General features: G+C 42.4%; 1 protein-coding gene across 1 annotated transcript; it reads left to right on the forward strand.

Moving 5' to 3' along the window:
* The first annotated feature begins 1,563 nt into the window (after positions 1–1,563).
* On the forward strand, positions 1,564–20,736 carry LOC115130488 (stress-70 protein, mitochondrial). Its single transcript, XM_029661676.2, has 17 exons — positions 1,564–1,889; positions 2,998–3,056; positions 3,160–3,247; positions 3,376–3,557; positions 3,679–3,803; positions 3,924–3,997; positions 10,063–10,169; positions 10,287–10,449; positions 10,558–10,650; positions 13,607–13,816; positions 13,904–14,131; positions 14,238–14,342; positions 14,438–14,555; positions 14,663–14,757; positions 14,907–14,999; positions 15,165–15,305; positions 19,727–20,736. Exons 1-17 carry the CDS (start codon positions 1,809–1,811, stop codon positions 19,817–19,819), a joined length of 2,055 nt encoding a protein of 684 aa, XP_029517536.1. The 5' UTR covers positions 1,564–1,808; the 3' UTR covers positions 19,820–20,736.
* The last annotated feature ends 3,827 nt before the right edge of the window (positions 20,737–24,563 follow it).

Below are 24,563 nucleotides of genomic sequence, written 5' to 3' on the forward strand. Positions count from 1 at the left end.
CTAAAAAGCACCCTAAGGAAAAACAAAGCTAAAAAGGTGTGTTTTTAATCACAGTTTCAGCCTCCCTCGGGTTCTATGGCAGGCTATTCCAGAGGCTGAAGGCATGGTAACTAAAGGCTGCCTCTCCATGCCTCTTGGTCCTAGGCTTTGGGATAGTTAAAATGCCAGTGCCAGAGGACCTGAGGGACCTACTGGGTACATAACTTAAAAGCATGTCTGACATGTATTGGGGTGCACAATCGTGGATTGATTTAAAAACCAATAGAAGAATCTTAAAATGTATTTTAACTCACAGGCAGCCAGTGCGGAGACCTTGGTCAGTACCCATGCTGCAGCATTCTGTATGTTTTGCTGTTGACCAATGGCTTTCTTGGGTAAACCAGACAGGGGAGCATTACAGTAATCAAGCCTGCTTGTAATAAAAGCATGGATGAGTCCCTCTGTATCAGCCTCAGAGAGAAATGGTCGCACAATGGCAATGTTCCTCAGGTGGTAAAAAGCTAATTTGGTCACATTCCTAATGTGTGATTCAAAATTGACTTCAGTCTAAAATAACACCTAGGTTTTTTTTACCAGGTGTTTTATCTTTATTGCTTGTGAATTAAAATATGTGGCCAGACAATAAGTACCTCAGTCTTGTCTTGATTTAGCTGCTGGAAGTTATGATCCATCAAAGTAATTCAATCACTAATACAGTCTAATAATTTATCCATGGAGCTAAAATCCTTTGGTGACACGGAAATGAAAAGTTGTGTATCAGCTGCATAACAGTCATAATCAATGCTGTGCTTTCTGATAATGCTGCCAATGTGTAACATAATGTAATGAAACTGGCAGGGAGCAGGTCTCGAACCCTCAACTTTCCAGCCCACTATCAACTGTGGCACAAAAAAAAGCAAGCTCAAGTGGCAGTCGATATCCGTGCTTATAAAACCAGGGTCGTTACAATATATAAACTGAACAGTACCGGACCCAAAACCGTGTTGCCACTACATTAGATAGGTGGAAAACTATTAATTAAATGCAGCAAGCTGCCAAATTGATGAGCTGCAATGACATACAGATGACATGAGTGAGAGGCAAAGTCCAATAGAATCAAACTGAGTAGCAATATGCCGATGAGCAAAATGGTCGACTGATCCCTTTATTTGGTAATTTAATGTATTTTAAAAAAATATACAAAATAAATTAAATATGTAGCTAATTTGTCCACATTTAGCTAGATGTTTCATCAGGCCAGACACTGTCATCAAAAACAGTACAGTGCCGGCATCGCTGATGAAACTCACGTGAGAATTTTCACCGCTTTTTCAAAATGACCTTCAAAAGCCCAGTGGTGTGTGATGCCCCGGTCTGGGCATGATTTTGTTTTAGCATAATTTATTGTGTTAAATAATTATACTGCACCCTAAACATAAACTACATGTTGTTTGCAAGTATATAGTCAATAAATATGTAATATAATACTTGGATAACGTTGTAATTTATTTTTGAAGGATGTAATTTTACCCAGGCAATCTTTAAGTTTCTAAAATGGGTCCGTTTCTCAATGCATGGAGCAACTCATGTGTCAGTTAATTCGAGAAAATCGGAAGTTCAACTGCATTGTTGGAGAGTAGCCGTGCTGCAATACCGGTTCTGACAGGCTAAATATATTCCTAGATTTGTCGTGGAAATTACATCTCTCCAACGAAATAAGATATCTATACCTGGGTCCTCGCTAAAATCGACAAAAGCTCAACAGTTTGGATTTGATCATTGCGGCCTCCATTTTAAAGCCAACTAGCTTGCTACCAGAATTGTCAAAAATGTTAAGTGTTGCAAGAACAGCTTCAAGGTCTCTCCCCTCTCCGAACTGCTCAAGAAGCGTGTCCTCCTTGATAAAGAAGGTAAGTCAGTTAAAATTGTCCCCCAAATATATCCAATATGTTAGGTTTATTAAATGTTTCCAAGAGGTGTAACAAGAAATGATGGAGAACTGATGGCTAAGCGTTAGCTCGCTTGCTAACTAAAAACGTTACATAAATGTCGCAGTTGGCTACCACACTAGCTAGCTACTAACGTAAGTTAACTAGCGTCTGGTAGTGGATAAACCGAATAACTAGCTAGTTAACAATTGTCAAGTCATGGTAGGTAAGTAACTGTTAAATAATTATTTGCTAACTATGTTCCCAGCCTGGGCTTGAGCCTGGTCAGGTAGACGAACTAGCCAGCTAACGTTAGCTATGACGCAACTAGTAGTAACTAACTAATGTTAGCTAACAAGTTCACTTTTAGGTTAGCCAGAATGTTTTCATTCATGTGTCCTTCGTCTGAACTAAACATACTAAGTCATGTTCATTGACGATCACAGTGGGGATAAGTTAGGTAACTAACGTTAGTTGGCTAGCTTCCCTCGTATAGTCTGATTGAATTTGAAGACTGCAGCAGAGGCTAGTCCTCTCAGGCAAGCTAATGCCATCTAGCTAACGTTACCTAACATGAATGTTTGTATAACCACCTCGTGTTATTTCCATGTGTTTTAGGTAAATCAACCAGTGAGTTGGTTTAAACTGACTTAAGCGGGGTGTCAAGACCTTTAGCTGGTTATAGACACGGTTCGTTTTATTGCGCAAGATAATGTTAGCATTAGCAAGCTGCTGAAGTTTACCGGTCTTGATGTGAATGGGGGTGTCATTCATTGTTTTATGTGAAGAGAACATCTGTGACCTTCATTGTGGTGTTCCTGTCCACCCACCCTAGGACACCGCAGTCCTATGGCATAATGTTCAAATATCATAACCAAACATAATGTTACACACGCTTATCTATGTAACTATTTCACTCATGGACAACTTTGCGTTTCTTTATACCAAATGTGGATTACTGTGCGTCATGTCTATGCCCTGTGTGAATTGAAACTAGATTGTTTGAGTTTCTTCTCATATTGGTTGAAGAAGTTAAACAGATTTCACTAAGTAGTCATGGTAGCTAATCAATGTTATTTTTTTTTGCCAGGCTTGCTGGAATGGATTCCAACAAGATGCTTTCAGAGCGATGTCCAGACGTGACTATGCGTAAGTATTGTTAGTTATTTAACGTTACTATACAACATTTATTCCTTTAACATCCATGAGCAGCTCTTAGCATTTGTACTTACTGTTTGACATTGTTTTACAGATCGGAGGCGATCAAAGGATCCGTGATTGGAATTGACCTGGGAACTACAAACTCCTGTGTGGCAGTCATGGAGGGCAAACAAGCAAAGGTCGGTTGAAGTTTTACCAGTCATTTTATGTTTGTGACCTGTGTAATGAAAAGACCGTAGATCCCTTTGAAATTCTCCTCTTATAGTTCTTTTTCTAGATTGTTACTGATTAGTTTGTTGTGTGACAGGTACTGGAGAATGCAGAGGGAGCAAGGACAACTCCTTCAGTGGTGGCCTTCACAGCTGATGGGGAGAGACTGGTGGGCATGCCAGCTAAAAGACAGGCAGTCACCAACCCTAACAACACCCTCTATGCCACCAAGCGTCTCATCGGTCGCCGTTACGATGACGCAGAGGTTCAGAAGGACCTGTGAGTGTGTTTTGTTAAATTAGGCCTCAGACCGTACTAACCATTGTAACGCATCATTAGTTGGAAAACATTTTGTAGTTTGAGATGAATGTATGACATGGTTATTGTTGTGGCTTTACAGGAAGAACGTGCCCTACAAAATTGTTCGTGCTTCCAACGGTGATGCCTGGGTGGAGGCCCACGAAAAGCTATACTCCCCCAGCCAAGTCGGTGCCTTCGTGTTGATGAAGATGAAGGAGACGGCAGGTAAACTACCAATCAATCTTTATTGCCCCCGGGGGGAAACTAGCATGTCAATTCTGTTCCCAACTACGCCTGCCTGGGTTCTAAAAAACCTTGCTCATTGTAAAATTGTCTTGGTTTTAGAGAACTACATGGGTCACAGTGTGAAGAATGCCGTTGTCACCGTGCCAGCCTACTTCAATGACTCCCAGAGACAGGTAAGAGCCTTTGTCTGCTAAATCATTTGACTGGAACACACGGGTGGCCAAAAGCTATTCCTTTGCCATTGACTCACAGAATGGTGATCTAGCTAGCCTCTTTAACTGATCAGTACATGTAATGGCTGCCGTTTTACGGGCTCCTAACCTATTGTGTTTTATTTTATTTTTTTGCATTATTTGTAACTTATTTTGTACATAATGTTTCTGCCACTGTCTCTTGTGACCAAAAAGAGCTTCTGGATATCAGAACATCGATTACTCACCTCGTACTGGACAAAGATTATTTAACAAGTCGGACGCAAAGGATTTACTTCAGACACCGGACAAGATCCAAATCCCCGTCATTCGCATGGAAAAGAGAGAAATATCGGACGTACACTACCGTTCAAAAGTTTGGGGTCACGTAGAAATGTCTTTTGTTTTTGAAAGAATAGAACATTTTTGTTCATTAAAATAACATGAAATAGATCATAAATACAGTGTAGACATAGTTGTTTAAATGACTATTGTAGCTGGAAACAGTTAAAAAAAATAAAAAATTAATGGAATATCTACAGAGGCCCATTATCAGCAACCATCACTCCTGTGTTTCAATGGCATGCTGTGTTAGCTAATCCAAGTTTATTTTAGAAGGCTAATAGTACCCGCAAAACACTCGTCTCAAAGTTAAACAGTGAAGATGCTACTTCTAGGCAGTGACTTTTTTTTTTGCAACTCTGCCTAGAAGGCCAGCATCCCGGAGTTGCCTCTTCACTTTTGAAGTTGAGACTGGTGTTTTGTGGGTAGTATTTAATGAAGCTGCCAGTTGAGGACTTGAGGTGTCTGTTTCTCAAACTAAACACACTAATGTACTTGTCCTCTTGCTCAGTTGTGCACCGGGGCCTCCCACTCCTCTTTCTATTCTGGTTAGAGCCAGTTTGCGCTGTTCTGTGAAGGGAGTAGTACACAGCGTTGTACGAGATCTTCAGTTTCTTGGCAATTTCTCACACGGAATAGCCATAATTTCTCAAAACAAGAATAGACTGAAGAGTTTCAGAAAGTTTTTTGTTTGTTTGTTTCTGGCCATTTTGAGCCTGTAATCGAGCCCAGAAATTCTGACGCTCCTGATACTCAACTAGTCTAAAGAAGGCCGGTTTTATTGCTTCTATAATCAGTACAACAGTTTTCAGCAAATATAATTACAAAATATTTTTCTAATGATCAATTTGCCTTTTTTAAATGATAAGCCGAACACAACATGCCATTGGAACACAGGAGTGATGGTTGCTGATAATGGGCCTATGTGTGTGTATATATGTATGTGTATATATGTATGTGTGTATGTATATATATATATATAATAATGGACAAAAAATGTGTTCTTTCAACAACAAGAACATTTCTAAGTAACCTCAATCTTTTGAACGGTAGTGTAGGTCAGGGTGCCTTGTACGGATCCGACGGCAAGTGGGTAATCCGCCTCTACTATCAGTCCTATTAGCCAACGTGCAATCAGTGGAGAACTGGATGAGCTCCGATCAAGACTAACCTAGCAACGGGGCATTAACTGTATTTTATGTTTCACCGAGTCGTGGTTGAACCAGGAAATGGATAACATACAGCTGGCTGGGTTTTCCGTGCATCGGCAAGATGGAACAGCTGCCTCCGGTAAGACGGGATGGCGGTCTGTCTGTTTGTAAATAACAGCTGAAATCTAATATTAAGGAAGTCTCTAGGTTTTGCTCGCCTGAGGCAGAGTATCTCATGATAAGCTGTAGACCACACTATTTACCAGGAGTTTATCTATTTTTCATAGCTGTCTATTTACCACCACAAACCAATGCTGGCAATAAGATTTCACTCAACGAGCTGCAAAAGGCCATAAGCAAACAAGAAAATGCTCATCCAGAGGCGGCGTTCCTAATGGCCAGATACTTTAATGCAGGCAAACTTAAATCTGTTTTACCTAATTTCTATCAGTGTGTTAAATGTGCAACCAGGGGGACAACAACTAGACCATCTTTACTCCACACACAGAGACGCGTACAAAGCTCGCCCTCCATTTGGCAAATCGGACCATAATTCAATCCTCCAGGTTCCTGCTTACATGCAAAAACTAAAGCAGTTATTCGCTCAATATGAAAGTGGTCAGATGAAGCAGATGCTACGCTACAGGACTGTTTTGCTTGCAGACTGGAATATATTCTGGTATTCTTCCGATGGAATTGAGAAGTACCCCACATCAGTCACTGGATTCATCAATAAGTGCATTGATGACTTCGTCCACACAGTACATACCCCAACCAGAAGCCATGGATTACAGGCAACCTCCGCACTGAGCTAAAGGCTAGAGCTGCCGCTTTCAAGGAGCGGGACTCTATCCCGGACACTTATAAGACATCCTGCTATGCCCTCTGAAGAATTGTCAAACTCCAGCCACCCTATTCATAGATTGTTCTCTCTGCTACTGCACGGCAAGTGGTACCGGACTGCCAAGTCGAGGTCCTAAAGGCTTCTTATCAGCTTCTACCCCCAAGCCATAAGACGCTTGAACAGCTAATCAAATGCCTACCAGGACTATCTGCATACGCTGCTGCTCTGTTTATTATCTATTAGAGGTCGACCAATTTAATTAGGGCCGATTTTCAAGTTTTCATAATCAGAAATCTGTATTTTTGGGTGCCGATATGCCTAATTTTTTACATTTTTATAGCTTTATTTAACTAGGCAAGTCAGTTAAGAACACATTCTTATTTTTAGGCAGCTCAGGGATTTGAACTTGCAACTTTCCGGTTACTAGTCCAACGCTCTAATCACTAGGCTAACCGTTCTCCCCCGGAACAGGCACTTAACCCACTGTTCCTAGGCCGTCATTGAAAATAAAAAGTTGTTCTTAACTGACTTACCTAGTTAAATAAAGGTAAAATAAATAAAAAATAAACGACAGATTTTCACCATGTCAGCTCGGGGGATCTAATCTTGCAACCTTACAGTTAACTAGTCCAACGCAATAACGACCTGCCTCTCTCGTTGCACTCCACAAGGAGACTGCCTGTTACGTGAATGCAGTAAGCCAAGTTAAGTTCCTAGCTAGCATTAAACTTATCTTATAAAAAACAATTATAATCACTAGTTAACTACACATGGTTGATGCTATTACAAGATCTTATCTAGCGTGTCCTGCGTTGTATATAATCTGACTGAGCATACAAGTATCTGACTGAGCGGTGGTAGGCAGAAGCGGGCGCGTAAACATTCAACCAAACAGCACTTTCGTGCGTTTTGCCAGCAGCTCTTCGTTGTGCGTCAAGCATTGCGCTGTTTATGACTTCAAGCCTATCAACTCCCGAGATGAGGCTGGTGTAACCTAAGTGAAATGGCTAGCTAGTTAGCGCGCACTAACTAGAGGGACGGAAGCTATACTGTTACACTGGCAATACTAAAGTGCATATAAGAACGTCCAATAGTCAAAGGTTCATGAAATACAAATGGTATAGAGGGAATTAGTCCTATAATTCCTATAATAACTACAACCTAAAATTTCTTACCTGGGAATATTGAAGACTCATGTTAAAAGGAACCACCAGCTTTCATATGTTCTGAGCAAGGAACAGAAACGTTAGCTTTCTTACATAGCACATATTGCACTTTTACTTCTCCAACACTTTGTTTTTGCATTATTTAAACCAAATTGAACATGTTTCATTATTTATTTGAGGCTAAATTGATTTTATTGATGTATTAAGTTAAAATAAGTGTTCATTCAGTATTGTTGTAATTGTCATTATAAAATAAAAAATTGTCATATTAATCGGTATCTGCTTTTTTTGGTCCTCCAATTATCGGCGTTGAAAAATCATAATCGGTCGACCTCGATCTATTTTTATTTTATTTTTTTATTTTACCTTTATTTACCTAGGCAAGTCAGTTAAGAACAAATTCTTACTTTCAATGACTGCCTAGGAACAGTGGGTTAACTGCCTGTTCAGGGGCAGAACGACAGATTTGTACCTTGTCAGCTCGGGATTTGAACTTGCAACCTTCCGGTTCCTAGTCCAACGCTCTACCCTGCCGCCCCTATCTATGCATAATCACTTTACCTCTACCTAAAATGTACAGTACCAGTCAAAAGGGGTTTTCTTTATTTGTACTATTTTCTACATTGTAGAATAATACTGGAAACATCAACTATGAAATAACACATATGGAATCATGTAGTAACCAAAAAAAGTGTTAAACAAATCAAAATATATTTGAGAATCTTCAAAGTAGCCACCCTTTGCCTTGACAGCTTTGCACACTTGGCATTCTTTCAACCAGCTTCATGAGGTAGTCACCTGAAATGCATTTCAATTAACCGGTGTGCCTTAAGTTAATTTGTGGAATTACTTACCTTAATGTGTTTGAGCCAATCAGTTGTGTTGTGACAAGGTAGGTGTGGTATACAGAAGATGGCCCTATTTGGTAAAATACCAAGTCCATATTAGGGCAAGAACAGCTCAAATAAGCAAAGCGAAACGACAGTCCATTACTTTAAGACACGAAGGTCAGTCAATTCGTAAAAGTTAAACATCGAAAGTTTCTTCAAGTGCAGTCGCAAAAACCATCAAGCGCTATGATGAAACTCATGAGGACCGCCACGGGATTGGAAGACCCAGAGTTACTTCTACTGCAGAGGATAAGTTCATTAGTTACCAGCCTCAGAAATTCAGAGTTCAAGTAACACAACTTGACATAAAAAAAAATGTTTTTGTTTTTTTACAACTCAACATTAACTGTTCAGAGAACTGCGTGAATCGGGTCTTTATGGTCAAATTGCTGCAAAGAAATCACTACAGAAGGACTCCTGTAAGAAGACTTGCTTCGGCCAAGAAACACAAGCAATGGATATTAGACCGGAGGAAATCTGTCCTTTGGTCTGATGAGTCCAAATTTGAGATTTTTGGTTCCAACCGCCATGTCTTTGTGAGACGCAGAGTAGGTGAACGGATGATCTCTACATGTGTGGTTCCCACCACGAAGTGTGGAGGTGCTTTGCTGGTGACTGTCAGTGATTTATTTACACTTCAAAAGGCACACTTAACCAGCGTTGCTACTTATTACTCAATCCTATCTGGTTTGCACTTAGTTCCACTATCATTTGTTTTTCAACAATTGAGATGGTTTGGGATGAGTTGAACAGCAGAGTGAATGAAAAGCAGCCATCAACTGCTCAGCATATGTGGGAACTTCATCAGGATTATTGGGAAAGCATTCCTAATGAAGCTGGTTAAGAGAGTGCCAAGAGTGTGTAAAAGCTGTCATCAAGGCAAAGGGTGGCTACTTTGAAGAATCTAAAATATATTTTTAACATGCTTTTGATTACTACATGATTCCATGTGTTATCTCACATGGCTACCTTGGGGCGACGGGTAGCCTAGTGGTTAGGGTGTTGGGCCAGTAAACCGAAAGGTTGCTCGATCGAATCCCGAGTCTGTCGCTCTGCCCCTGAACAAGGCAGTTAAACCACTGTTCCTAGGCCGTCATTGTAAATAAGAATTTATTCTTAACTGACTTGCCTAGTTAAAGGATAAATAAAAAAAATAGTTTTGATGTCTTCACTATTACTCTACGATGTAGAAAATAGTATAAATAAATAAACTCTTGCGTGAGTAGGCGTGTCAACTTTTGACTGGTACTGTACATATTGTAACTCTGTGTTGTCTGTTCACACTGCTATGCTTTATCTTGGCCAGGTCGCAGTTGCAAATGAGAACTTGTTCTCAACTAGCCTACCTGGTTAAATAAAGGTGAAGAAAATAATAATAATAATAATAAAATAAAAAATAATAATATTACCTCGACTAACCTGTGCCCCTGCACATTGACTCTGTGCTGGTACCCCCTGTATATAGGCTCGCTATTTTATTGTTGCTTTTTTAAATTATTTGTTTTTATATTTATTTTAGTAAATACTTAACACTTAACTGCTTTGTTGGTTAAGAGCTTGTAAGCATTTAACTAAGTTCACCTGTTGTATTTGGCGCATGTGACGAATAACATTTTATTTGATGTGTATAATGAGTAGCTAATTTTGTTTACAGGCCACAAAGGATGCTGGTCAGATTGCTGGGCTGAATGTGCTGCGAGTCATCAATGAGCCCACTGCTGCTGCTCTGGCCTATGGTTTGGACAAGACTCAGGATAGAATGTAACTACAACAACCCTACAAACTGCTGTTAACTTATGAGACCATGACCCTAACTTTTTTTTGGTCCATCCCTAAAGGTGTTTTGGCTCATATTTCATACCTGTCCCTGATTTGTAGCATTGCAGTCTATGACCTGGGAGGTGGCACCTTTGACATCTCTGTCCTGGAGATCCAGAAGGGCGTGTTTGAGGTGAAGTCCACCAACGGAGACACTTTTTTGGGTGGAGAGGACTTTGACCAGCACCTACTAACCCACATTGTGAAGGAGTTCAAGCGAGAGGTGAGAAGGGGGAAAATATCCTGGATACACACCGTTCTATGACCAAGCGCATCTGCCATATTCACGTGAGCCAACCATTTTGATCAAACCTTTGATTTTTCTTTTCAGTCTGGAGTTGATCTGACCAAAGACAGCATGGCTCTGCAGCGAGTGAGGGAGGCAGCTGAGAAAGCCAAATGTGAACTGTCATCATCCCTGCAGGTGAGTTTCATCATCCCACAGCAGACATTTCTCTCATTACCTATTTGGTAGGCTAATGATTAGTCTAAACAAGACTATTGTCAACAGAAGTAACTTGTTTGTCATTTATACAGTCCCTGGACTCTGTCTTTATTTGAAAATCTGTAATCCCACAGCAGTAGTCGGCTGTACAGGCCAGCCCTATGCCTGAGCTAGCTACAATGCTGAGTGAGGAAGTCTTCTGGCCCAGGCCACATTAGAGCAACTGTTTTAGTGGATGATGAGCTGTAGCAAGAGCTGCTGTACCCGCACACTGGGGCAGCCCTACTCAAAGGGCTAACAAACATGCAATGCAGAGCTCTAGGGCGTGGCGATATTCAAATGTGGTTTTGCGCGATATTCCAAATGTCTGTATCGTAAGAATCAAGTCATGTTTTATGCTCTTTCTGCTGTGGCTGCACGTTCCCATTTTAAAGGCTCTGCAGTGGCCATACAGCATTTACTGTGATGCGGCCTCTGCAGAAGTCAACATTCATACTTCTTGCACCAGGGAGCTGTCCATAAACACTCAATAAATTGGTCTGCACAGCACTACTCGTAGTGATTCAAGGCTAATCTCTATAGCCACCCAGCTAATTAGTTTAGGCTATTGTTTGTGTATTGTACAATATGTAGAGGTACAAATCTGAGTATAATGCTTGTATAGATATCAACCCCTATGGAAGGCTTATATTTAGCCTAGGTATAATTTCACAAGCCCTCAATTCATGAGATTATTGCTGACTGTTTGAAATGCAGAATATTTTACCTTTGATTGTACAACAGCTTATTTAGATAACTTTATAAAAAAAAGTTGTGAATCGACCATAAAATTGCCAACAAAAAATCTGATTTTTAGGCCACATCGCCCAGCCCTACGGAGCTCGAGTAAACCTTAACACCAAATTAAGATGTTGTCTATATGGAGATTGTAAAGTATGTAAGACTGATATACATTGAGCTCCAAGTATTGAGACAGTGACACATTTGTTGTTTCGGTTTTCTACTCCAGCACTTTGGATTTGAAATTATACAATTGCTGTGATGTTAAAAGTGCAGACTGTCTTGTGTCTCGACCAAAAGCCACCTCCAACGTCGTTTTAGAGAATTTGGCTGAAAAGTGTGGTAATTGCTAAACTGCAGACCACATGTAACCACACCAGCCCATAACCTCCACATCTGGCTTCTTCACCTGTGGGATCGTCTGAGACCAACCACCCGGACAGCTGAGGAAACTGGGTTTGCACAATCAAAATATTTCTGCTCAAACAGTCTCAGGGAAGCTTCTCTGTATGCTTGTCATCCTCACCAGGGTCTTAACTTGACTGCAATTCAGCGCCGTAACTCACTTCAGTGTGCAAATGCTCACTTTCAATGGCACGCCGGAGAAGTAGGCTCTTCACGGATGAATCCCAGTTTCAACTGTACCAGGCAGATGGCGTTGTGTGGGCGAGCGGTTTGCTGATGTCAATGTTGTGAACACTGTCTCATGGTGGGGTTATGGTATGGGCAGGCTTAAGCTACGGAAAACGAACACTTGCATTTTCTGGAAGCTGAATGTCCCAGTTCTTCAATGGCCTGCTTACCCAGACATGTCACCCGTTGAGTATGTTTGAGATGCTCTGGATTGACGTGTACGACAGCGTGTTCCAGTTCCCGCCACTATCGACATCCTGATCAAGTCTATGCGAAGGAGATGTTGCGCTGCATGAGGCAAATGGTGGTCACACCAGATACTGACTGGTTTTCTGATCCATGCCGCCCCTACCTTTTTTTGTTTAAAGGTATGTGATCAACAGCTGCATATCTTTATTCCCTGTCATGTGAAATCCATTGATTAGGGCCACATTAATTTTTCAGTTGACTGATTTCCTTATGAACTAACTCGGTGAAGTCTTTGAAAGTTGCATTTTTTAAATATTTTTGTTCAGTATAGAAGTGTTTAGAAACATGGCATTTATTTAACATTTCTATTGGGCACAATCTGAAATGTGAAAACTGATCAGAGTTGTGATAAAAGGACTACCTTGCTGTAACTGTTGGTTTGAGTTGGGGCTATTGTGGTTGTGTACATTTTAAAACACTAATGGGGATGTGGAGTTCAAAGGGCTGTTGCCCAGTTTATTTCAGTTGAATTGTTGAGGCTGTAAGGATGGGCTGGTTAACAAGGATGCAAAGGAAACGAATGTACATGAATCTCAACAATAAAATAATATTAGTGGAGTAACTTAAGTGATGTTTAAACATGAGTAAAGGAAATGCATAAAGCAACTGGCAAAATCAAACAAATGTCCTCAATCAAATGAGTGTATGAATTAAGAACAATCTTACTTAAACTCATCCCAAAAAATACACAGGGTTACAAGAGGAAAGATGTCTTGTAACAAAACACTTGCAAACTGAAACGGTAAGGCTGCCACACTGGTTAGTGACAGGTGTGGGTATTTAAAGGTGCTGGAGTCCTGCCTCTGGAGTGGGATTGGACAGGGGATGATCGTTGCTGAGGGGACTGTCGGTCGGGGTAGGGACAATTTGACTACAGAAACAACCAAAACAAGCTGTAAATGCATCCAACAAATTTGTAGTCATTGCGTGCTATGAATGTGACCAAACCCTTAATGATTTACAACTTTAATACACAAGTGAATTTGTCCCAATACTTTTGGGCTCCTAAAATGGGGGGGTTAAGAGACTATGTACGAAAAGTGTGGTAATTGCTAAACTGTTTACCGGAAATGGATGAAAATACCCTCAAATTAAAGCTGACGGTCTGCACGTTAACCTCAGTCATTGTATCATTTCAAATCTAAGGTTCTGGAGTAGAGCCAAAACAACCATTTTTTTATTCACTGTCCCAATAGTTCTGGAGCTCACTGTAGGTTACCCCCTTTTCAGTGAAGATGGAAAAAACACTCATAGATCCTTGGTTCTCCCACAGACCGACATCAACCTGCCCTACCTGACCATGGATGCCTCTGGCCCCAAGCACTTGAACATGAAGATGACCCGCTCCCAGTTTGAGGGCATCGTGTCTGACCTGATCCGCAGGACAGTGGCCCCCTGCCAGAAGGCCATGCAGGATGCAGAGGTCTCCAAGGGGGACATAGGCGAGGTGCTTCTGGTCGGTGGTATGTCTCGTATGCCCAAGGTGAGCAGATCTCTCCCTGGTTCTATCCCACCTCTTCATCATGCTCTGCCCCCGTCTGACCACCCATCCTGTTGTCTTCTCTCCCAGGTCCAGCAGACAGTCCAGGACCTGTTTGGCCGTGCCCCCAGCAAGTCAGTCAACCCAGACGAGGCTGTGGCCATTGGAGCTGCCATCCAGGGAGGTGTGCTGGCAGGAGATGTTACTGATGTGCTCCTTCTGGACGTCACGCCCCTGTCTCTTGGTATTGAGACCCTTGGAGGGGTGTTCACCAAACTTATCAACAGGAACACAACCATTCCCACCAAGAAGGGCCAGGTGAGGGACAAATATCAGATTTTGTTCTGTCTGAAGCAGTCTGGTGAAACCTATATTAATTGTATGTACTTCATCAGTGGTACTGATTAATGTTCCTTGTGCTTAGGTGTTCTCTACAGCAGCTGATGGCCAGACCCAGGTGGAGATCAAAGTATGCCAGGGAGAAAGAGAGATGGCAGCAGATAACAAGATCCTGGGACAGTTCACTCTGGTAAGTGTCCTAGCCGATTCATACTTACACTTTTAAGTCTAGTATCTTAATTCTCTGAAGAATACTAATGTCTTACTGGTGTTTCTCTCATGCAGGTTGGAATACCACCTGCCCCACGTGGAGTACCTCAGATCGAGGTCTGCTTCGACATTGACGCCAACGGAATCGTGCACGTGTCTGCCAAAGACAAAGGCACAGGCCGTGAACAGCAGAGTAAGATCATCTAACAACCTGCCCTTGAAATACATGTTAACTTATAGTAGGTCTTCAATAGTATGAATTTACTTTGTCTAACACTGCCATTTCCCTCACTTCTCCAGTTGTTATCCAGTCCTCCGGTGGCCTCAGCAAGGATGACATTGAGAACATGGTTAAGAATGCAGAGAAGTATGCCGAGGAGGACAGGAGGCGAAAGGTAGGGTTGACAATTTTCTTATCAAGCATCCATTAAACTTTTATCAGTTACATCAACTGCAGGCTACTCCCAGCTGGAGTTGTGTGTTTTGATAACCGTGTGACTGTGAATGCTGACAGTTGTCCTTGAATCCATTTGTTTTTGCCCAGGACCGTGTTGAGGCTGTTAACCAGGCCGAGGGCATCGTCCATGACACTGAGTCCAAGATGGAAGAGTTCAAGGATCAGCTCCCTGCTGATGAGGCATGTCGGACATTTTATTATATTAATACATTGGTTTTAAAGGGCTTTTCAAAAAACCCAGACACTGAACAACAAAATTGACAAGAACAGATATGCATCTGAAACATCCCAAATATCAGGAAATTCCATAGTCCCAGTATTTGACTTTCTTCCCCCATCTTTCAGTGCAACAAACTGAAGGAAGAGATTTCCAAAGTGAGAGACTTGCTGTCACGGAAGGACGAAGAGACTGGCGAGAATATCAAACAGGCTGCCACCACCCTCCAGCAGGCATCACTCAAACTCTTTGAAATTGCTTACAAGAAGGTAATTGTCTCAACACCCCAATATTGTCAAATCTTTTTTCCTTAACTTTCAGTTTTAACAGAGTTGGAATAAGCCTGGATTGTTTGCTTAGACATTTACATTTAAGTCATTTAGCAGACGCTCTTATCCAGAGCGACTTACAAATTGGTGCATTCACCTTATGACATCCAGTGGAACAGCCACTACAATAGTGCATCTAAATCTTTTAAGGGGGTGAGAAGGGTTACTTTATCCTATCCTAGGTATTCCTTAAAGAGGTGGGGTTTCAGGTGTCTCCGGAAGGTGGTGATTGACTCCGCTGTCCTGGCGTCGTGAGGGAGTTTGTTCCACCATTGGGGGGCCAGAGCAGCGAACAGTTTTGACTGGGCTGAGCGGGAACTGTACTTCCTCAGTGGTAGGGAGGCGAGCAGGCCAGAGGTGGATGAACGCAGTGCCCTTGTTTGGGTGTAGGGCCTGATCAGAGCCTGGAGGTACTGAGGTGCCGTTCCCCTCACAGCTCCGTAGGCAAGCACCATGGTCTTGTAGCGGATGCGAGCTTCAACTGGAAGCCAGTGGAGAGAGCGGAGGAGCGGGGTGACGTGAGAGAACTTGGGAAGGTTGAACACCAGACGGGCTGCGGCGTTCTGGATGAGTTGTAGGGGTTTAATGGCACAGGCAGGGAGCCCAGCCAACAGCGAGTTGCAGTAATCCAGACGGGAGATGACGAGTGCCTGGATTAGGACCTGCGCCGCTTCCTGTGTGAGGCAGGGTCGTACTCTGCGGATGTTGTAGAGCATGAACCTACAGGAACGGGCCACCGCCTTGATGTTAGTAGAGAACGACAGGGTGTTGTCCAGGATCACGCCAAGGTTCTTAGCGCTCTGGGAGGAGGACACAATGGAGTTGTCAACCGTGATGGCGAGATCATGGAACGGGCAGTCCTTCCCGGGAGGAAGAGCAGCTCCGTCTTGCCGAGGTTCAGCTTGAGGTGGTGATCCGTCATCCACACTGATATGTCTGCCAGACATGCAGAGATGCGATTCGCCACCTGGTCATCAGAAGGGGAAAGGAGAAGATTAATTGTGTGTCGTCTGCATAGCAATGATAGGAGAGACCATGTGAGGTTATGACAGAGCCAAGTGACTTGGTGTATAGCGAGAATAGGAGAGGGCCTAGAACAGAGCCCTGGGGGACACCAGTGGTGAGAGCACGTGGTGAGGAGACGGATTCTCGCCACGCCACCTGGTAGGAGCGACCTGTCAGGTAGGACGCAATCCAAGCGTGGGCCGCGCCGGAGATGCCCAACTCGGAGAGGGTGGAGAGGAGGATCTGATGGTTCACAGTATCGAAGGCAGCCGATAGGTCTAGAAGGATGAGAGCAGAGGAGAGAGAGTTAGCTTTAGCAGTGCGGAGTGCCTCCGTGATACAGAGAAGAGCAGTCTCAGTTGAATGACTAGTCTTGAAACCTGACTGATTTGGATCAAGAAGGTCATTCAGAGAGATAGCGGGAGAGCTGGCCAAGGACGGCACGTTCAAGAGTTTTGGAGAGAAAAGAAAGAAGGGATACTGGTCTGTAGTTGTTGACATCGGAGGGATCGAGTGTAGGTTTTTTCAGAAGGGGTGCAACTCTCGCTCTCTTGAAGACTGAAGGGACGTAGCCAGCGGTCAGGGATGAGTTGATGAGCGAGGTGAGGTAAGGGAGAAGGTCTCCGGAAATGGTCTGGAGAAGAGAGGAGGGAATAGGGTCAAGCGGGCAGGTTGTTGGGCGGCCGGCCGTCACAAGACGCGAGATTTAATCTGGAGAGAGAGGGGAGAAAGAGGAGAGAGCACAGGGTAGGGCAGTGTGAGCAGAACCAGCGGTGTCGTTTGCAAACGAGGATCGGATGTCGTCGACCTTCTTTTCAAAATGGTTGACGAAGTCATCTGCAGAGAGGAGGAGGGAGGGGGAGGAGGATTCAGGAGGGAGGAGAAGGTGGCAAAGAGCTTCCTAGGGTTAGAGGCAGATGCTTGGAATTTAGAGTGGTAGAAAGTGGCTTTAGCAGCAGAGACAGAAGAGGAAAATGTAGAGAGGAGGGAGTGAAAGGATGCCAGGTCCGCAGGGAGGCGAGTTTTCCTCCATTTCCACTCGGCTGCCCGGAGCCCTGTTCTGTGAGCTCGCAATGAGTCGTCGGGCCACGGAGCGGGAGGGGAGGACCGAGCCGGCCTGGAGGATAGGGGACATAGAGAATCAAGGGATGCAGAAAGGGAGGAGAGGAGGGTTGAGGAGGCAGAATCAGGAAATAGGTTGGAGAAGGTTTGAGCAGAGGGAAGAGATGATAGGATGGAAGAGGAGAGAGTAGCGGGGGAGAGAGAGCGAAGGTTGGGACGGCGCGATACCATCCGAGTAGGGGCAGTGTGGGAAGTGTTGGATGAGAGCGGGAGGGAAAAGGATACAAGGTAGTGGTCGGAGACTTGGAGGGGAGTTGCAATGAGGTTAGTGGAAGAACAGCATCTAGTAAAGATGAGGTCGAGCGTATTGCCTGCCTTGTGAGTAGGGGGGGAGGGTGAGGTCAAAAGAGGAGAGGAGTGGAAAGAAGGAGGCAGAGAGGAATGAGTCAAAGGTAGACGTGGGGAGGTTAAAGTCGCCCAGAACTGTGAGAGGTGAGCCGTCCTCAGGAAAGGAGCTTATCAAGGCATCAAGCTCATTGATGAACTCTCCGAGGGAACCTGGAGGGCGATAAATGATAAGGATGTTAAGCTTGAAAGGGCTGGTAACTGTGACAGCATGGAATTCAAAGGAGGCGATAGACAGATGGGTAAGGGGAGAAAGAGAGAATGACCACTTGGGAGAAATGAGGATCCCGGTGCCACCACCCCGCTGACCAGAAGCTCTCGGGGTGGGCGGACGAAGAGAGAGCAGTAGGAGTAGCAGTGTTGTCTGTGGTGATCCATGTTTCCGTCAGTGCCAAGAAGTCGAGGGACTGGAGGGAGGCATAGGCTGAGATGAACTCTGCCTTGTTGGCCGCAGATCGGCAGTTCCAGAGGCTACCGGAGACCTGGAACTCCACGTGGGTCGTGCGCGCTGGGACCACCAGATTAGGGTGGCCGCGGCCACGCGGTGTGGAGCGTTTGTATGGTCTGTGCAGAGAGGAGAGAACCGGGATAGACAGACACATAGTTGACAGGCTACAGAAGAGGCTACGCTAATACAAAGGAGATTGGAATGACAAGTGGACTACACGTCTCGAATGTTCAGAAAGTTAAGCTTACGTAGCAAGAATCTTATTGACTAAAATGATTAAAATGATACAGTACTGCTGAAGTAGGCTAGCTGGCAGTGGCTGCGTTGTTGACTTTGTAGGCTAGCTGGCAGTGGCTGCGTTGTTGACACTACACTAATCAAGTCGTTCCGTTGAGTGTAATAGTTTCTACAGTGCTGCTATTCGGGGGCTAGCTGGCTAGCTAGCAGTGTTGATTACGTTACGTTGCGTTAAAAGAACGACAATAGCTGGCTAGCTAACCTAGAAAATCGCTCTAGACTACACAATTATCTTTGATACAAAGACGGCTATGTAGCTAGCTACGATCAAACAAATCAAGCCGTTGTACTGTAATGAAATGAAATGAAAATGTGATACTACCTGTGGAGCGAAGCGGAATGCGACCGGGTTGTTGAGTGCGGAAGTTCTAGTCGGTAGACGTTGGCTAGCTGTTGGCTAGCTAGCAGTGTCTCCTACGTTAAGGACGACAAATAGCTGGCTAGCTAACCTCGGTAAATTAAGATAATCACTCTAAAACTACACAATTATCTTGGATACGAAGACCGCAAAGACAACTATGTAGCTAGCTAACACTACACTAATCAAGTCGTTCAGTTGAGTGTAATAGTTTCTACAGTGCTGCTATTCGGTAGACGGTGGACGTTTGCTAGCTGGCTAGCTGCTGGGCAGATAGCAGTGTAGACTACGTTAGGACGACGAAATACGATAATTACGCAATTATCTTTGATACAAAGACGGCTATGTAGCTAGCTAAGAAGAAATTGCTAAGATTAGACAAATCAAACCGTTGTACTATAATGAAATGTAATGAAAAGTTATACTACCTGCGGACCGAAGTGCGGATGCGACCGCTCGCTCCAACCCGGAAGAGTTGGAGCGAGTCTACATGAAAATAGTTTTAAAAAGCAACACATTTGAAGTTTTGGAATGGCCTAGTCAATGTCCAGACCTAATCCCAATTGAGATGTTGTGGCAGGACTTGAAACGAGCAGTTCATGCTTGAAAACCCACAAGTATCGCTGAGTTAAAACATTTCTGCATGGAAGAGTGGGCCAAAATTCCTCCACAGCGATGTGAGAGGCTTAGCTTGTCAATCAAGAGCCCAACATACTTTTTTTTTTACAATGGGTAAATTGAAATATTACGTATTTATTAACTGAATATTTGTCCATTTCTTCCTAGATGGCATCCGAGCGGGAAGGCAGCAGCGGCAACAGCTCTGGATCATCATCGTCTGAAGGTGGAGCTGGAGAGAAGAAGGAAGGCCAGCAGTAAAACCTTTGCGATTGTCATGGAGACAATGGGAACATGGACTGATGGGCTTGGGAGCGTATACATGTTCTGAACGGCGGCTATTGCCTTCAAGTCATTCTCACATACTGTGTTTTTGCAGTAAAATATACAGTGTAATGTATGTTCTTTCACCCCTAATTTAATTGTCAAAACCAATATCTTGTCCATTTTAAAAACATTTATTTGCATCTGTTTATAGCAATTATTTGTTTGTTGTACCGTGACGCCATTTGGGTTTCATTTGTACATGTAGCTCTGCTTCTGTCCGGTCAACTGACGACTCCAGTGGAAATGCAATAGAAGAAGCTTGGATATTCTCTAGCTTCATCCTGTTTATCAAGTCTATCTGCTCTATGAAAAGAGTGTGTGTATATATATCTATACACACACTCTGTTTATATATATATATATACAGTGATACGAGTAAAGCCACATAGGTGTGGTTGGATGTATCATTTTATTTCTGTTCTTAGACATTTGAATCCTTAAATGCTGGTATTCCTTTCAGTACAGAGGAGCCCCGAGTTGGCTCATTCTTGACATTATCATGGGTCTGTACTGGGAGAGAATACTTTGCATACAAATAGAAACATCGACGTATGATACATTTGTTTTTACATCGGTAATGTGGACTATACCAATGAGTGTAATTGGATGAGGATGCACATTAGTAACATCTCACTTTGTTAAGAATGTAAGTCATTGCCCTGGAGATTTTGTTTTGCCAGAGGCAGCATTTCGCACAGGACAGCTATCAGACAAAGTTGACAGCAGTGGAAGAGGGGAAAAATACGTCTGGTATGTGGTGGGTTTGTGAGCCAGGAGGTTGTTATGTGGTGGGTTTGTGAGCCAGGAGGTTGTACCGTTGCTCATTTTTCTAATAAAATAATCAATTTCAATGGTGTTTGTCTCCTTTTTAAATTAAGAATTTGTGCCTTTGGCAATCGGTGGCTAAGTCTACCGTGTCTGGAAGTGACTCAAACATCCTTTTAAGCTTTGTTTTACGACTTAGTTACAGCTTGACTTAAGGATTGTATTTCGATTTGCTCTCCTTAAATATGTAATTGTTTTTGCTTCAGGGCATAAAAACCGATGAAGTATAATAACGGGAGACTGCATCCAAGATGTCCAACCGTTTTCAATGTAATCACCAAGGGCCCAGCGGTTCCGGACTAGAAGCACAGTTGTGACTGCTCCTACAGTTTCAGTACTGCAGATTAATTGACACCCAGCCTGGAAAGAGCATTTCCATACATGGCCAGATTGGAAAATATACTGTAAAAAGACTAATCATCACCTTTTGTGCACAAAAGATCCATTGAATTGTTCAAATATTTGTTTAGGCCAAATGTATTTCTCATTCACGGCCGAAGATATTAACATTTTATATTCATCCATTGTCTGCCATGTTTTTTGGGGAATGCTTTGCTGTTTTTTATTTTTTATTATATTAACAAATCAATACATAAAGCACATGAGGGAACACAAGCATACATATATTACAAACAATAGACAATCGAGCTAGGGGGTACAATATCACATTACAATTACACAAGGACCTTAAGGGACATGCATATACTTACAATTCTAACAGCTTTTTTGTTAGTAGAGCATTTAAGTCTTAAAATACAGTTCAATTTATTTTTGTAGGATACGGAAATGTGGTTTTCTGTTTGTAAATTTACATTTGTGTATATGAAATTTGGCCAAAAGAATAATGAAATTAATTACATAAAAATGATTCCGCTTATTTCTATTGTATGTAAAGAATCCAAACAGTATAAAATCTTCCTAAATGTGTTCAATTATAAACCTGATGTCTTGCCACAGTTCTCTTACATGCATACAATGCCAAAAAAGATGCACAACTGTTTCTGGGTGGACATTACAAAAGGAGCAATTTGAGTTGATGTTTTCCTTAAACTTCTTCATATAGTGGTTGGCAGGATAATATTTATGAATAATTTTAAAGGAAACTTCCTTAATTTTGTTAACAAGTAGGTATGTGTGTGGCAACATCCAAACTTTTTTCCAACAGATATCAATAAATCCATTCCAATAAGGCATGACATAAGGTATAGATACAACATCCTGCTGAAACAAGGATTGTATCGCTCTGTTGTTGAATGGACCAAAAGAGAAACAAATCTTTCCTACTGATGAGTCAACAGAAGGTAGGCTCTGAGGGTCAGGTCTTGACATGTTCCTGAATAACATAGCAACACCTGAGGGAATGGCATTTAAAACAATTGCAAAATCTTTAGGTGTTACAGGGACCTTGTAAAGTGATAAGAATTCTTTATGACTGAGTAAAAGACCCTCTGCATTTACCAGTTGGCTCACCAATAGGATACTATTTCAGAACCAATATTCTAAAAACAGAGGTATTTTTATACAATATATCCCGATTATTCCATATATAATATCTGTGTGGAGAAAAATTGTGTTTATAAATTAAGGACCATGACAAGAAAACCTGCTGATGAAAAGCAGAAAGTTTCACTGGAACTTTGTCAATATTATAATTGCAAAACAACATGAAGTTAAGGCCACCAAAAGTAGAGAAGACATGATGAGGAATAAAATTCCAGATAGAAGTGAGTCTTCTTAGGAATTGTTTTATTCAATTGATCTTAAAAGTATTATTTAAAGTAGTAAAGTCCAGAAAATTCAGTCCACCATTCTCATAAGTGTTCATTACAACAGTTTTCCTAATGTAATGGGTACGGTTTCTCCAAAGAAAGTTGAAAAGCAATCTCCTTGCTTATTTTACGGTCAAGATATAAAGATTGAGCACCATGTTAGTCTAGAGATACCTTCAGCCTTGGTTATTAGGACTTTATATTTTAAAGATAAGTCCCTCTGTAGCCATTGATTTAGTTTCTTCTGGGGTTTTTTCCCCCGTGAGTGCTGGCGCGTATGCGATGTATATAAACCGGATACAACCAGGATATAGACAGTTCATGAATCAGCATATGGGTATATTACCTTCAAAACAACGGGAGGACATCTTGGACAGTCTCCAGTTTTTATAATTTAGTGTAATCTACTCACGTTTGCATATGCCGATTCATGGACAGTGCATATCCGGCTTGCATCTAGTTTACATGGACCAACATCACGTGCACAGGGAGCATTGATGACATCTTTGGCTGTGCGTGATTGGTAAAACATCGTCCTTAGCAAAAAATTATTTGAATAATTCAATGAATGTTTTGTGCTCAAAGTTGATGACTAAAGTGTCTTATTACGAATGTTCAAATCTGACATCGCTATGTTGCCATATATGGAAATTGTCTTTCTGGGCAGGGCGTCAGTTAAACTGCAGTACCGAACCAAAACTGTAGGAGCAGTCGAAGCCGTGCTTCTTAGACATGAACTCTGGCCCGTTGATTAAAAAAAACTACAATCTGTGTCCTGAATTAGACTAGTGCCATGGCCGCACAGCTATATGCCGTCCCAAAGTTTTTTTCCTGGTATTCTTTGTATAACTACCTGGCTAGCTGAACTATGATTGTTTTCGTCCTCATTGCTAAACTTCATAGATACTGCACCCTCAACTTCAAAACTCCTTTGCTATTTAAACAATCATGTAACTAAGAACTTTGCTGGAAAGAAACTTGAAAATTATGTATTGTTGAATTATCATGACTAGTTCTAACTATCTGTTGTGTTGTAAGACAATAGTGGCGAAAGATATCATTACTACTTAATGCAGATCCAAGTCCAGTTTTTGAGATCCACAGAGGGTGATGCAGGCAGCCCAGTACATCACTGGGGCCGAGCTACCTACCATCCAGGACCTCTATCCACGCGGTGTCAGAGGAAAGCCCGAAAATCTGCCAGGCTCCCATCGCCAAAGCCTTAGTATGTTCACTCTGCTACCGTCCGGCAAATTCTACCCCCAAGCCATAAAATTGCTAAGGAGCCAGATTGGGTACCAAACTAGCTGCACTGACTCTCTTGCACTGATCCTTCGCACACTCACTATGTGTATACACACACTAGTACACACTCACACTACATTGACACTCCCACACACATAACACACACTTTTACACGCATCATTTTCTGCTACTCGGTTGTTTATTTTACTCACATTATCTAACCTGATGCCTAGTCACTTTACCCTGCCTTCATGTACATACCCTATATAAACACAAACGTATGTGGACACCCCTTCCAGTTAGTGGATTCCGCTATTGCAACGACCCCCGTTGCTGACAGGAGTATAAAATCGAACACGCAGCCATGCTATCGCCATAGCGAACATTGGCTTTACTGAAGAACTCAGTGACTTTCAACATGGCACCATCATAGGATGCCACCTGGTACTCAGTTATATTCAGCTCATGTGACAAATAAAATAATACCCATAAAACCTAGCGGTCAAACACAAAAATGGTTCCAATCGGGGTTAACACTCATTTTAGAACCACTTCTCTCTCGGACAAGGTGACTTTTATCAATATATATGGCTCTACTTACTCAGATTATAAAAAAAGGTCATTAGCAGCAAAGTAGACATCACACAAGACTGCAAACTGCTGCGTCATCTCTAGCCGACACCTTTGCTGTCAGCTATCTAGCTAATAGCTAACGTTACCTTGATCCAAAACTAAAGATATAGGACATTTTAATTTACTGTTCAATATTTTAAGCTAATATTTCTTAGCTTTTATGCAATTGGTTGTGTCTTGTACAAAATACTGTCCTATAGTAGCAG

Source organism: Oncorhynchus nerka, linkage group LG6 (assembly GCF_034236695.1).
Source record: "Oncorhynchus nerka isolate Pitt River linkage group LG6, Oner_Uvic_2.0, whole genome shotgun sequence".
Lineage (NCBI taxonomy): Eukaryota > Metazoa > Chordata > Actinopteri > Salmoniformes > Salmonidae > Oncorhynchus > Oncorhynchus nerka.

Coding starts and splice junctions, on each gene's coding strand:
- LOC115130488 (XM_029661676.2), top strand. CDS start 1,809: ATGTTAAGTGTTGCAAGAACAGCTTCAAGGTCTCTCCCCTCTCCGAAC. Junction 3,804..3,923: donor GAAGATGAAGGAGACGGCAG/GTAAACTACCAA, acceptor TCTTGGTTTTAG/AGAACTACATGGGTCACAGT. Junction 14,758..14,906: donor AGGAGGACAGGAGGCGAAAG/GTAGGGTTGACA, acceptor GTTTTTGCCCAG/GACCGTGTTGAGGCTGTTAA.